Genomic DNA, 14,638 nt, shown 5'->3' with positions numbered 1-14,638 from the left:
GGGAATGCTTGTCTGAACAGAAATGTCTTCAGCTGTTTCCAGAAAGGGCAGGCAGTGGACTTCTGTCAGTCCTAATAAAGGTATTTTGGTTTCTCGGGATGTTGCAAAGATGTCCAACAACTTGGATGGCTTCAAAAGAGGATTAGGCAAATTCATGGAAGATAAAGCTATCAGTGGCTACTATTCATGATGGCTGTGTTCTGCCTCCACTGTTGGAAGATGTATGTCACTGAATTACTAGTCAGTGGGGAGCAAACATAAATGGGAAGAGGGCTGCTGTTACATGTGCGCTTTTTGTAGGCATCTGGGTGGCAACTGTGAGAACAGGGTGCTGGATCTGACGGGCCTTAACTGGATCCAGCAGGCGCTTCAGTGGCGGCTCCATGTCAGCGGGGCGGTGGAATCTGCTCCGGGCTTTAGTCCAATCTTTCAAGGAGCTGTCCAGGGTGCTTCACTGCCCTACTGACATGGGGCCACAGGCAGCCACTGGTTCTTATGGACCGCCTCGCTGTGGCTTTTGCTCTCCCCAACCAACCAACCGACAAAACTTTTCCGTGGGTCACCATTCTTGCCCATGGATACTAAGCACATCCCCTCTTAGATCACCCCAAAACCACCTGCACCACCAGCACCCTGTTTCCAACAGAGGCAGGCCTACAGAGAGCTTCGGCTACGGGGCGGTATATAAATGTAATAAATAAATAAATACAGAGGCGTCTACAAGCAGCGCACAGAAACAGGGCGGCGCACGGCAAAGGCTTAATAGCTGCAGGAAAAGCAGCATTCTCCAGCCGAAGAATCCCTGAACCTGGTTTTGGCACCCCAGCCGGGCCTGGCTTGCTCAACTTGGCTCCTGCCCGAACCCTGGAAGCTTTCGATTTGCGAAGAAAGTGAGCCTGAAGGAAGAAACGAAACAGAAAAGCAAGCCCCCCGCACCCGAGGAGGAAGGGGCGGTGGCGCGAATCCCAGCCGCTCTCTGCAGCCTCGCGCTGGCTGCCTTGGATTTGAGGAGAGCAGCGCATGGGCGGGGCCCTGTCCCCCCTCCCCTGGTAAGGCTCGCCCGCCCCCTCCCCCGTTACAGGCTCGCGTCGGCTAAATTGCAGAGCGGCAGCAGTTGCAGGGGCCGCCCCCTCTCCGCGTTGGACGCCGCGAAGCAGAAGCAGAGCATCGGGAGCCCCCGCGGAGGTGGGATCCTTCGGTCTGCCCGCGAGCCCCGCTTTGCAAACCGACCAGGCGCCGCCATCCGAGATGAGGGCATCTTTTGCCGTGCTGCTGGCCGCCTGCCTCTGTGTGGAAAGAGGTGAGGCCTCGCCCTTGGCTAGCTGGCCCTCTCCAGGGCGCGCCGGCCTGCGCCTTCGGAGCCCTTCCTCTCAAAGAGGCTCCCCCCTCCTCTCCTTAAGGATACCAGGGATGGTCACAGTGTTAGCTGGCGGGTCTATTTCTTCCTCTGCTAAGGGTTTTTCTTTGTTGCTTTTGTGGCAGTTCCAAGTCTGGCTTGCAGAGGTGGGCAGGAGGAAGCCGCATGTGGCCGCTGGGCTTGCGCCCCGTTACAAGGGTGCATCGCAGGCTGCAATCCTAACTTCCTCCCTTGAGTTGGGAGGAAGCCCCCTCGCATCCAGGCCTGGGCACATTTTAAATGCAAAGCGGCCCGCGTGGATTTGCTTCTGAGTAACGGTGCGTAGGATTGGGCCGAAGAAAAAGATGTCTTGAGGCTCAAGACGTGACAGGCAACCCCATTGTCGCTAACTGCAGATGAGGCTACCTGGGGTGATTTGGTGGTGACCAGGAAGGCGCTCTGCACGTGTTCAGAGGCATTGCAAAGACCCAGGGCAGAGGCTACTGCTAAAAAAATTGGGTGCCTTTTTTTGTATGGAAGTCGAGAAGGAATGGGGCTACTAAAAAAAAAAAACTTTTAAAAACTGGTCTGCTTTGGTGCCTTTAATGGTAGTTTACTACACACGTGCGTACAGAGTACCTTCCTCATAACATGGCCGTTGTAAGGATTGCTTCACTTACTAAAGTTGGGCTGCCCTTCAAGGCGTGGGAGCAGGGCTGGAAAGGAAAGGGTACCCAACATATCAGTGTGAAAAAAAATCAAAGGGAAAGCAGTCCATGGGGCCTAATTTTTTTGTGTGCTCTTTGTTTGAGGGTCTGGAGTTTAGGATTTTGTCAGGGCCTCTTCCAGCGTTGGAAGAAAACTCTGGATTTTATGATGGCTCCACTCGCGCTGGTGTGGAATTTAGAGGGATGCTGTAAAAGCTGGAATGAATACAGACCAGGAAGCAATGTTTGTGAATAAAATGGATGCCCAAATCAGGGCGAGACACTAGGGAACTATATTTTAGAACTAAAATCCTCCTGGGCGGTTTTCCCCCCTTGTTTTTCTGGAATACCATTTATTGCCCAGAATGGTGCCTGGAATGAGGATCTGTTCCATAGCTTTGGGGCTCAGTGCATCAGCCCCATCTAGATGGTTGTGATGAGTTTCGCTGTATCTCAGAAGTTGGGCCTTCTAAGTCGTTATTCCAGGTTGCTGTTCATTGCCTGGAAAAGATTCACCTGGAAAAACTTCCTAAGTGTTACAGCCATAGGACAGTGGAATCAATTACCTAGAGAGGTAGTGGGCTCTCCAACACTGGAGGCGTTCAAGAGGCAGCTGGACAGCCATCTGTCGGGAATGCTTTGATTTAGATTCCTGCATTGCACAGATTTGATGGTCTTATAGGCAGGCCCCTTCCAACTCTACTATTCTGTGATGCTCATAATTTTTTTTAACCTAGGTATGGCATCATTCCCATCCGTTCCAATGAAATTGGTTGCTTTGGATAGTTATCCAACTCCCCCCTCCCCCCCCAAAAAGGCAGTTTATAATCTTTTCAAAACAAACCCTTGTAAAACTCAGGATGCGCTGGAACCAAGCTGCTACTTCCTAAAAGCCCCAAGTTCCTTTTTTCTTCTTTTTTGCTATTAAAAAGCTTTGTGTTTTAATATGTGCTACAAGTAGCACTTAAATGGAATGAAACCCCAAATTTCTAGCCCAGCAGGAAGCAGACTCCCCTGCAGAGCGGGAGGAATTTTATTTATCCTAAGGAGGGGAAAAATACGGCAGCCAAAGGAAGTCTCTTTCTGGTTCTTGTTGAATGCTGAGAGGCCTGTTGGGAAGCTTTCCTACGCAGAGGAAAACGAGTGTTTTTGTGCTCTCTTGGGGGAGATTGGCTAGCATCCCTTTCCTTTTCATTGAGGAAGTTTCCCCAAACTAAATAATAATATAAATTTCTACCCCCCCCCTCCTACCAAAGGAGCCCAGGGTGTCCAAAAACAAAGCACCAAACCAATACAATTAAAAATGAAAAAACAATAAGAACTAACTTGTTCCGTCAGTGGAAGGATTTCTGCTTGCACAATGGAACTGCCCGCTCCTCTCCTTGCATGTGCTCCACTCCCTCCCCAGATATGCTCTGGAGGGTTGGAGGAGCCCCCAGAACAGATTTAGGGGGAGCGTAGGGACAGGAGAGGGGGGAGAAGTCTTGTTGCTGATGCAGAAGTCCTTGGGTTGATAGAATAGGCTAGTGGGATACTCCGTGAAATGGAAATGGACTGCCTTCAAGTCGATCCCGACTTATGGAGACCCTATGAATAGGGATGTCATGGTAAGTGGTATTCAGAGGGGGTTTACCATTGCCTCCATCTGAGGCTAGTCCTCCCCAGCTGGCCAGGGCCTGCTCAGCTTGCCACAGCAGCACAATTCCTGTATTGAGCAAGGGGTTGGACTTGATGGCCTTATAGGCCCCTTCCAACTCTATGATTCTATGAAGCCAGCCCCTTCCTCATCCACAACTGCCAGCTGGGGGGCAACTGGGCTCCTTGGGACTGTGCATCTTGCCCCCGGCTGCACAGGTGGCAGGGCATGTAACCCCTGAGCACCTCACTGTGGGTGTGATCTTTAGCTGGTCTTGACACCCAGGAGACACGAGCGGGGATTTGAACTCACAAACTCTGGACTCCCAGCCAGGCTCTCCTCCCCACTGTGCTATACCCGCTGTTGGGAAAAACAGACGGGAGTAGAAAAAGAGGAAGGCCAAACAAGGGGATGGATTGATTCCATAAAGGAAGCCACAGACCTGAACTTACAAGATCTGAACACGGTGGTTCATGACAGATGCTCTTGGAAGTCCTTCATCTATTTTAACTTGTTTTAACTAAGATAGAATCATAGAATAGTAGAGTTGGAAGGGGCCTATAAGGCCATCAAGTCCAACCCCCTGCTCAATGCAGGAATCCAAATCAAAGCATTCCCAACAGATGGCTGTCCAGCTGCCTCTTCAATGCCTCCAGTGTCGGAGAGCCCACTACCTCTCTAGGTAATTAGTTCTATTGTTGTATGGCTCGTAACAGGTAGGAAGTTTTTCCTGATGTCCAGTCGAAATCTGGCTTCCTGCAACTTGAGTCCATTATTCTGTGTCCTGCATTCTGGGACAATCGAGAAGAGACCCCGGCCCTCCTCTGTGTGACAACCTTTCATGTACTTGAAGAGTGCTATCGTATCTCCTCTGAGTTTTCTCCAGGCTAAAAATGCCCAATTCTTTGAGTCTCTCCTCACAGGGCTTTGTTTCCTGTCCCCTGATCATCCTTGTTGCCCTCCTCTGAACCTGTTCCAGTTGTCTGCATCCTTGTTGAATTGCGGAGACCAGAACTGGACACAGTACTCAAGATGAGGCCTAACCATTGCCAAATAGAGGGAAACTAATATTTCATGCGATTTGAAACCTATACTTCTGTTAATGCAGCCTAAAAGAGCATTTGCCTTTTTTGCAGCCACATCACACCGTTGGCTCATATTCAGCTTGTGATCAGTGACAATTCCAAGATCCTTCTTACATGTGGTATTGCTGAGCCAAGTATCCTCCATCTTATAACTGTGCATTTGGTTTCTTTTTCCTAAGTGTAGAACTTTGCATTTATCCCTGTTGAATTTCATTCTGTTGTGTTGTGGAATTTATGACTAGGTTCGTTTTGGAGGAGACTCAATAATGAAGCCAAAGCCTGTTTTAAGGTTATTTATTCAGCAAAGCGCTTTACTGGAGCAAAGTACATAACTTGACTAAAATGGTGGTTGGGTACACCTATATACCCCTACATTCGTCATAGCTATAGCAACGGTCTCATCCAGTTATTCTATGCTACTGTGATGTTCTGCCCCCATACTAGCTACCCTCCTCTATGCATTCCTGCGATATCAGTATCTTTGGCACATGTTCAGTCTGCTACAGCAGTTCTGTTCACTATTGTCTACGTGACTCCCCTGCCTAGAAGGAATGACGGCCAGAATCCTCCTCAGTTGTTTTCAGCCCAATGCTTCAGCCTATCAAGGTCCCTTTGAATTTTGTTTCTGTCTTCCATGGTATTAGCTGTGCCCTCCAATTTTGTATCATCTGCAAATTTGATAAGCATGCTCTGTAGCTTCTCATCCAAGTCGTTAATAAAAATGTTGAAGAGCACTGGGCCCAGGACCGAGTCCTGTGGTACTCCACTTGTTACTTCTGCCCAGTTTGAGAAGGAACCATTGATAAGTGCTCTTTGAGTACGATTCTGGAGCCAACTGGATCCACCTGATAGTTGTTCCATCCAGCCCACATTTGCTAATCAGAATATCATGGGGCACTTTGTCAAAAACTTTGCTGAAGTCAAGATATATTATGTCCACAGCATCCCCACAGTTGACAAGGGAGGTTACCCGATCAAAAAATGAGATGATGTTAGTTTGGCAGGATTTGTTCTTCATAAATCCATGTTGGCTTCTACTAATGGATTAAGTAAGATGTGCCTTCAGAGTCTTATACTTGGATGTTAAGTGGATATCCAGCAACTTCTTTCATGCTGATTATATATATTTCTATTTTTCTGTTTCTGTAGTGATGCCTAAGGCCACCTAGAATGCATTTTATTCGTTGTAGTGTGGAAATAGCATATAAATAGCATATAAAGTCTCTTCAGCTGTTTGAAGTCTGACTCCCAAATAGAAAATTTCTGATACCTCCCAAGTCTCAAGAATTCTTGAGTGGAGTCTCCTCTATTCTCCACCTATACTAGACGACGGCTGTTGATAACCTGTGAGCTTAGGTGAACTAACGTTTGACATTTATTTATTTATTTATTGAATTTCATAGTTGCCCATCTGGCTGGCTATCCAGTCACTCTGGGCGACGTACAAAATAAGCATACAGATAAAATAAACATTAAAGATCTGGACACAATAAAATCTAGCCCACCCCAAAAGCCTGCCTGAAGAGCCAGGTCTTCACAGCCCAGCGGAAGCTCATCATAGAAGGGGCATGGCGGAGATCATTTGGGAGGGACTTCCACAGGGTGGGGGCCACAACTGAAAAAGCCCTCTCTCTAGTCCTCACCAGTTTGGCTGTTTTGACTGATGGGACAGAGAGAAGGTCTTTTGAGGCTGATCTTGCTGGGCAGCATAGCTGATGATGCTGGAGTCGATCTTTCAGATAGACTGGGCCGAAACCGTATAGGGATTTAAAGGTTAAAACCAACACCTTGAATTGGGCCCGGTAAGCAACTGGACATACAAGGACATAGACATGGGGGAAGGGCGAAAGCAAGAACCCTCTACCTTGTGCATTCACTGACAAGGGGGCTAGTCTTGCCAATATCAGATGGCGCCCAACGTGGGAAGATGGGAAAGCAGCAGTAGTGCCCTGAAGAGGAAATCTGAAACTGCAGAAAACCAAATATTCTGAAAATTGGTCTAAAGTGCTGACAGAACTTTAGAACCAACTGTAAAACTCGAGTGACCTCAAGCAGAGAGTGTTGGGAAGGAGGGAGCATAGATACCCCTGTACCTCAAAGCGCGACAAGTCTTGTTATAATTGACCAAGAATCAATGATTATATGCCTTTCAATTTTATGTGTTGATGATTTCACCAAGTGGGGGTGTAATGGGATAGCCCAGCTAATGGCTTAATTAATGCATATAATGTACTGAAATCATTCGTATAAGCTTATAATGGCTTACCTTGTAGCTTAGTAGTGTATAGAAGGAATAAGATCTCTTTTAAAAAGGGGCGTCTTCAACCCTCCCTTCTAGACAAAGCATTGTTTTCTTATAAAGCAGAGTACAGTACAAGGTAACATGTCTGGGCAGACAGCCGATGTGTTAACTGTCAGTACGAAGTGAGAGGAAGATACGGAGTGCTTCCGGGGGGGGGGGAGCAAATGCTGTTTCCAGTGAGCAGCATGGTTGATAAGGCCATGGAACAAGTCTTCTCCTTGAAAAGAAAGAGTATAAAAGGCCAGGTTTTATAGTACGCTAGACGACAACTGTTGAAAACCAAGCTTAGGTGAACTAACGTTCGACATTCAAGGACACTATGTAGACACTGGAGAAGAGAGGAAGCAAGAACCCTCGACTCTCCCTGTGCATTCACTGGCAAGGGGGCTAGTCTTGCTGACATTAGGCCTTTGGCCTGATGTATAAGCGCTCTTCTTGTGATGTGAAGGGGAAAGTGAAACTTGTGGCTTGGACACTCTGGCTCAAGGTTGCACGCAACCCTTCTCTCTCCCTCCCCACCCACAGTTCTTTTGAAACTACAGGAGACAGGAAACAAAGCACCATTGTGAAAAGAAAATGTTGCACTTGACTAAGTGTGATGTGTAATTTGAACCCCAGTCACATACTGTGCACATGAGATGGTGTAGCAGAAGTGGGAGGCGAGAAAGAGGAAGAATAATAGTTTTCAAGACAAAAAAGAAAAAGGTTTGAATCTTGGTGAACTGCTGCTGTCCCTGTTGTGGGCCAGTGGAATGCAACTGAAGACTCTTGGGCCAAGTTGGCCAATTCCCAGCGGAGTCAAACTTACCTGTGATCTTCTAGTGGCCGAAAGGTGCCCAGTAACCTCACCACATTTAGATGTGGAAATTGCACCAAATGTGCAGCCTGAGCAATTTGTGCGTGTTCAGTTTTTTCCCCTCCTCCTTGCTCACCAAGAGGGGCACTGAAAGGGTCTGAGACTCTCTGAGATGGGGCAGTAATGAGGATACTGGTGACGGCAACAGAGGAAGAGGGGAATTGGGGACGTATCTTTGCTCTCTAACCCTGAGCTCCACTGGAGCATAACTTGCTGGCGATTGATGCAGAAAGCTAGATGAGCCATTGATCTAACATGGAGGTGGCCATCTGGCAGTCCATGGACTGGGGCCCCCTCCACCAATTTCCTTGAAGGCTCTACCAACTCCTAATTGAGGCGTGGCTAAAAAGTTTGCTTAAACATTATCAGAAAAATAGGAGGGGAAATGTTTTAAGTTGTAAAAGGTATTCAGCACTTTGTATCACTCTAGTAATGGAGTGTTTGATCGTGGAGCCTTGCGGCTCATGATGTTTTTGGCACTCAGGAAGAGCAGGGACAAGTAATGAGTTAGGTATGACATAAGCTACCTCTGGGATGAGGACATCTTCTCAGGTGTGGGGAACATGACCCTCCAGAAGTTGCTGAACAACCAGGGCTGTGGAGTCGGAGTCCTGCAGTTAGAGTCGGAAGCAATTTTGGGTGGAGTCGGTAGGAATGTACAGACTCCGGCTTCAAAATAAATTTTGATTGACAAGTTTTTTAAAACATAAATTTGCAGTGTCAGAGAAGCTTCCCGTGAAGTCAGCTGTATTTGAGCATTTCACCATAACTCAAGATGGAAAACATTTTGTGTGTCAGTGTATGACACAGGACTCAGATGAAGGCAAATGCTGTGATGCCAAGATCAACACATATTCAGGCAGCGATAAAAATGCTCCTACGAGAGCTTCCAATTTAAAAAGACATTTACAGGGCTGTGGAGTTGGAAGCAATTTTGGGTGGAGTCGGAGTCGGACAGTAGAAAAATAGAGGAGTCGGAGTTGAAGGTTTGGCATACCGACTCCACAGCCCTGTGAACAACTCCTCCCATCAGCCCCAGCAAGCATGACCAGTGGCCAGGGATGATGGGAGTTTCAGGATTAAATGTATAATATAATGGGATATTCTTAGTTAAGTTGAAGGCCAGTGTTAAGTTGAAGGCCAGTGTTACATGTAACATCTGGCAGGATGTCTTCTAATGAGTTGAAGGACAGAGTAAAGGGATATCTGCTGAGCAGATCTTTGTCAAAGGAAGCAACTGTCTCTTTATGATTGATGACTATGCACGCCTGTGTAGTGCAATAAGGTATGTATATGTGCTGAAGATTTCTGCTCATTTGAAGGAGCTTCTGCTTTCTATCCTTTGCTGTCCTTCACGTGCAATTGCTCAAAAAGTACAAGTGTTAGTTTATTTTTATTTATAATTTGATTTATATCCCGTCCTTCCTCCCAGCAGGAGCCCAGGGCGGCAAACAAAGGCACTAAAAACACTTTAAATATCATAAAAACAGTCCTTAAAATGGATTAAAACAAAACAACTTTAAAAACAGTTTTTTTAAAAAGCTTTAAAAACATCTTTTAAAAAGGGTTAAAAATATATTGTTAAAAAAACCCCATATTAAAAAGCAATTCCAACACAGACGCAGACTGGGATAGGTCTCAACTTAAAAGGCTTGGAGGCTGGGCTTGGCAACCAAGAGGTCTTCTGTATCTTTAAAAGTTGTGCAGGGGGAAGGGAGAATGCCACCTTGTGGTTTTTCCCATTACAGAGTTGCAAGAACACCTGCACTTGGCTGACTTTCTCTTCTCCTAAAGATACAGGATCAGTCTCAGGCCCTGAACCTGGCAACCCTACTCCCAACAGATATCGGGATAATTGAAGTCCCCCATTACTACTACATCATGCCTCCTCGAAACATTGGCAATTTGCTTTTCAGAGGTTTTATCCTTGGCTTCTCCTTGATTGGGTGGTCAGTAGAGTCCAACCACCACATCCCTTGTATTCCTTGCCCCATTTATTTTAATCCAAATGCTCTCGGTGGGGCTACCAAGCTCATCATCCGTATTTCTATGCAGGGATATATATTTTTTAACTAGATCAAGGTAACAGTTGCATTGGGCATCTAACTTTTATTTATTTATTTAATTAAAAAAATTCTATCCTGCTCTCTTTCCAAAGAAATTCAGAGCGGCATGACAGAGTAGTTATAAACAATTAATATCCAATAACAAAGTAAAACAGTATCTCACAATTTAAAAGCTAGAGAGAATAAAAAGGTTTTAAGCTGCCGACGAAAAATTAAGAGGGAAGAAGACAGACGTATTTCTTGCGGTAAATTGTTCCATAGAGTAGGGGCAATTACAGAAAATGTCTTATTTCTAACAGTGGACAAATGAATTCGGGAAAAAGGAGGAATAGTAAGGGCCGGATCTAAGGCAGATCTCAAAGGCCGAGGGGGTTCATACAAAGAGATCCGATTGGATAAATAGGAAGGGCCCAGACCATGTAGTGCTTTAAAAGTTAAAGTTAGTATATTTTAAAATGTATTCGATATAAAACAGGCAGCCAGTGAAGTTGTTGGAGGAGCAGAGTGGTGTGTGCTTGCCAGTTTGCTCCTGTTATCATTAGAGCCGCTGCTCTTTGCACCAATTTAAGTTGTTGCAGTATTCTTTGGGGGAGCCCAGTATAAAGAGAATTACAATAATCAAGTCGAGAAGTGACCAATGCATGGGTCTAAATCAGCAGTCTCCAGGAATGGACGGAGTTGACGAACCAGTTTTAATTGGGCGAAGGCACTTCTAGAGACTGCCAAGACCTGTGCTTCCAAAGTCAAGTCGGAGTCCAGCAGAACACCCAAGCTCCGGACTTGAGACTTTAGTGGCAAAGTAATTCCGTCCAAAATTGGGTGATTTTCATTTGCTAAATCAGGTTTACGACTAACTAAAAGTACTTCAGTTTTATTCGGATTTAATTTCAATTTATTGAGACGCATCCAGGACATCACTTCGGACAAACAAGAATTTAAAGGTTGAATAGCCTCTTTAAGATCGGGAGGAAAAGAAAAATAAAGTTGGGTATTGTCCGCATATTGATGGAAGCGGACTGTTTAAATGTTTTGCAGCTTTCTCGCTGGTATGCTGGTCATGTGATGGAGCGGAATCCAACTGGGGCTGCTGGAGGTGGCAAATTTGTTCAGATTCAGACAATTATTGTGTAACAACCTATGTTGGTGCAGGAATTGGTATGTATATTTCATACTCTTGCTTCTCTGGAGTCATAAAGGTTCCTTTACTAGGCAAGGTACTCCCCAGGCTGATGGATTGTGTGGGTTTTGTTGCATGTCTATGATTACAATCTAATACAGCTCCTTGGAAGCTTGGACTAAAACCCACAGCGGATTCTACTGCCCGACTGCATGGAGCCACCAGCGGCCACTGTTCTGAATTTTTGTAGAAAACTCTGACAGGTCTGATTGGCTCCTTTCATGTCTTTCCTCTCTCAAAAAGTACATAGTGTTACGAATGGACCTTGAGCTTCCTCATGAGCAGAGCTCCCTAGAAATGCAAGTCCCCAAAAGAGAGCAGCAGGATCTTTTGCTGGAGATACACGTCACCCCCAGAGCATGTGTAATTTTACCCTTAACCCAATAACACATACATGTTCTTCAGGTGAGGCTGTCAATGTGCTGAACTGGTGCCTGGCTGCGACAATGGACTGGATGAGGCCTAATAAACTGAGGCTCAATCCAGACAAGACTGAGATGCTGTTAGTAGGTGGTTCTTCTGACCGGATGGTGGATGTCCAACCTGTTCTGGATGGGGTTGCACTCCCCCTGAAGGAGCAGGTTCGTAGCTTGGGGGTTCTCCTAGAGCCATCTCTGTCACTTGAGGCTCAGGTAGCCTCGGTGGCACGGAGTGCTGTTACAACAGGACCTTGAGCTTCCTCATGAGCATAGCTCCCTAGAAATGCAAGTTCCCCTATTGAGAGTGCAGCAGGATCTTTTGCTGGAGTTACCCGCACGTCACCCCCAGAGCATGTGTAATTTTACCCTTAACCCAGTAACACATACACTGAAAGTAAAATAAAGAGTGGTTTTATTAAGAGAAGGAACAAGGAAAAATATTGCAATTTACAATTGCAGTTAACAATGAGTAGTTTTCTAACTATTATTCATTCATTCAGCAACACTGGATAGACTAAAGCAAAAAGACTAAACCTATGGACACTTTCACATTAAGCTCACCCACACAGGAAGAAAAAGGAAAGAAAAGGCCCAGAAGTTGCATATACCTTTCCTGGAGAGTTGCTGCAAGACTAAGGCTGAGAGAGAGAGACTTTCGTATCTAGCCCAGTGAGCAAAAGCTCCGCCCTTTGTAACCAGCGCCAGATTTGAAAGGTCTCACTCAAAATCCTTAGCTCTGAAATTGTCCCAAAGATGCTAGGGTGCGTTGGCAGCTGTTGAGCCCTCCAGAAGGAGGAACTGCTGACCCCTCCCAACCCCTCATGTTTTATACCTTTTTCTAACTAAACTGACTCCAATGTAAATGTGACCAGGAAGATGTGAACCAACCCATTTCCTGATAAGTTCCCAGATAATAGTTGTGATCTCCCTGCTGTAGATTCCTGATGATTCCTAAAGGTTAAGCTTATCATAATCCTTATGTAAAACCATTGGTTTGTTGCTTTGTTTGAAAGCAGGGCCGGATTCTTACTGGGCAACATTCCCCAAATTTCCATAGGAATCAGGAAGTCTGTACCTTCAGGCTTTCAAGATATGTACTCAGGGGTCACAGAGGGGCTGTCTCCCAGGAATCTTTGCTGTTCCAGGCCTTTCCAAACTCTGGTTCACTGAGGTGTGCATATGGTTTTTTTGTCTCTTAGGGAGAGCAGGAGGATAAACCCCCATGGCATGCCCTCAGAAAATGAAATGTGCTCACAGGCCTTAAAATGTTGGTGACCCCTGAGCTAGCTAGACTAAAGGTTGCTTACACTCTTACGAATGCCCCCAAATTGTATCCTAAGACTTGTGCTTTGTTTATGCACATTTTATTTATTTATTATTTGATTTATATCCTGCCCTCCCTCCCAGCAGCAGCCTGGGGCAGCAACAGTAATTTTAAATTAAATTTAAATTTCTTAAATTTTAATAATAATCTCTATTGTTACGGTCAACGACCGGCATAAGGTAATCAGATGAAATTGTTAAAACACAATACTATAAAATACTTTAGCCACCTTGTTTGTTTTGTTTTTTGGATTTTATAACTATGTCTTTGACAATTCTATTTTATAGTACATATAGCTTTTGGGTACAACTCCAGGGCTAGTGGAGTTGTCTGGAGGGCACCAGGTTGGCAAAGCTTGGTTTAAAAGTTTGGCAGTAGTAAAGAGAGAACAGTGGGAGAGGCGAGGGGAGTAAGAGGGAATGTGAGAGAATTTCTAGGTGGCGTTGATGTTGGGGAACTACATGATAATTTGCCAAACATGCTTTCCCTTTTTTCCGTCCTGCCAGGTGAATATTCTACACAGTCAATCAGCAAAGGGTGTGCTCCCATCTGCCCGCATATGGGGATCAACATTGGTGTTGCAGCGACATCTGTGAGCTGCTGTTCGTCTTTCTTATGCAATATCAGCGGAGCCACCAGTGTCGCAACTAACCACCTGGTCTTGGCTGTTTCTATGCTGGCCAGCTTCTTCTATCTGTTTGGCCCCAGGCTGTGATTTCAAGAAATATGATTTCAGTTCAAGAAATGAATTGCCTCGCCCTTCTCTGGCGAGAAGCCAAAAAGTGATTGCAAAAATTGTATATTTTCAATGGCATTTAACTCCATTGCTTTTAACTCAACAAATCTTTGTCTCTGCGTTTTGTATTGGGCTTAGAGGAGAGGGTCTTTTTTGGGGGGTGGGGTGGGGATGTTTTGTATGACAACACTGCCCTCTTGAGGCTGCAGAGATTCATGCATATCTCAATCAGAAACTGCAGGTTGTTGAAGAGAATCTTGCACCAAATAAAGACAGCGGTCCCCAGAACAAAATCTTCCTAATCCCTATGGCAGGATTTAAATCATTCCAGGGACTTTAAGCAGTGTTCTGCATGTTGGGTCATCAGTAGGAAAAATCTGGACAAGATGGGGGGGGGAATAACACCTGACAAGATCTTTTTTTTGTAAACTGTTGATTTGAATCCAGTATTTTGCTAGTTACATTTTACATAAAAAGTAATACTATGTGCACGGTTTGCCATGTGTGGGATATGAATCCAGCTTTTTGTGTGTTACATTTTACATAAAAAGTTAACCCTGTACATGATTTGGCAATGTATGTATGCTTCAACATTTTCTTTTCTTTTGCTTTCTGAACTTGAATAAACATGGATTGGTTCTTACCTTCTTTCTTTTATCTTTGATCCTTGAATTAATGCAGAAAAAGAACCTTTAAAAGCCTCTGGGAAGCACAACCTAGCCCTGTTCCTTTGTTGCATTATTCCTACCTAACATGCAGGTTTCAAAAAACACGTATTTTTATTTTTTAAATCTGCTCTACAGTCAATCACATAGCGTTGTATTTGGTGTCTTCAACATAGCGCTAAGGTGAACATTACATCAGCACAAGGATTTCTCCTTTCCTCCCCCTGCGTACCCTCTAAATCTGTTCTGGGGTTACTGCCAACCCTCTGGAGCAGATTTGGGGAGGAAGAGGGAAAATCCCATTGCGCTAGCTCTCATCCTTGCGTTAG

At 45.3% G+C, this 14,638-nt stretch overlaps 1 protein-coding gene across 1 annotated transcript; it reads left to right on the top strand.

Annotated features, from left to right (window-relative positions):
• The first annotated feature begins 1,070 nt into the window (after window positions 1-1,070).
• On the top strand, window positions 1,071-14,287 carry LOC133375456 (lymphocyte antigen 6E-like). The gene is made up of 3 exons (XM_061607064.1): window positions 1,071-1,300; window positions 11,024-11,143; window positions 13,415-14,287. The coding sequence occupies exons 1-3, from the start codon at window positions 1,249-1,251 to the stop codon at window positions 13,621-13,623; spliced, it is 381 nt and encodes a 126-aa protein (XP_061463048.1). The 5' UTR covers window positions 1,071-1,248; the 3' UTR covers window positions 13,624-14,287.
• Window positions 14,288-14,638: the final 351 nt, after the last annotated feature.

This window comes from Rhineura floridana, chromosome 1, assembly GCF_030035675.1.
Source record: "Rhineura floridana isolate rRhiFlo1 chromosome 1, rRhiFlo1.hap2, whole genome shotgun sequence".
Classification (NCBI taxonomy): Eukaryota; Metazoa; Chordata; class Lepidosauria; order Squamata; family Rhineuridae; genus Rhineura; species Rhineura floridana.
This window is presented reverse-complemented; position numbering and strand designations above follow the sequence as displayed.

What these genes read in the sequence shown, in the direction of transcription:
- LOC133375456 (XM_061607064.1), top strand. Translation starts at nt 1,249, where the DNA reads ATGAGGGCATCTTTTGCCGTGCTGCTGGCCGCCTGCCTCTGTGTGGAA. An exon ending in CTGCCTCTGTGTGGAAAGAG is followed by an intron (nt 1,301 to 11,023) that starts GTGAGGCCTCGC and finishes AATGTTTTGCAG; the next exon opens with CTTTCTCGCTGGTATGCTGG. An exon ending in CTATGTTGGTGCAGGAATTG is followed by an intron (nt 11,144 to 13,414) that starts GTATGTATATTT and finishes CCGTCCTGCCAG; the next exon opens with GTGAATATTCTACACAGTCA.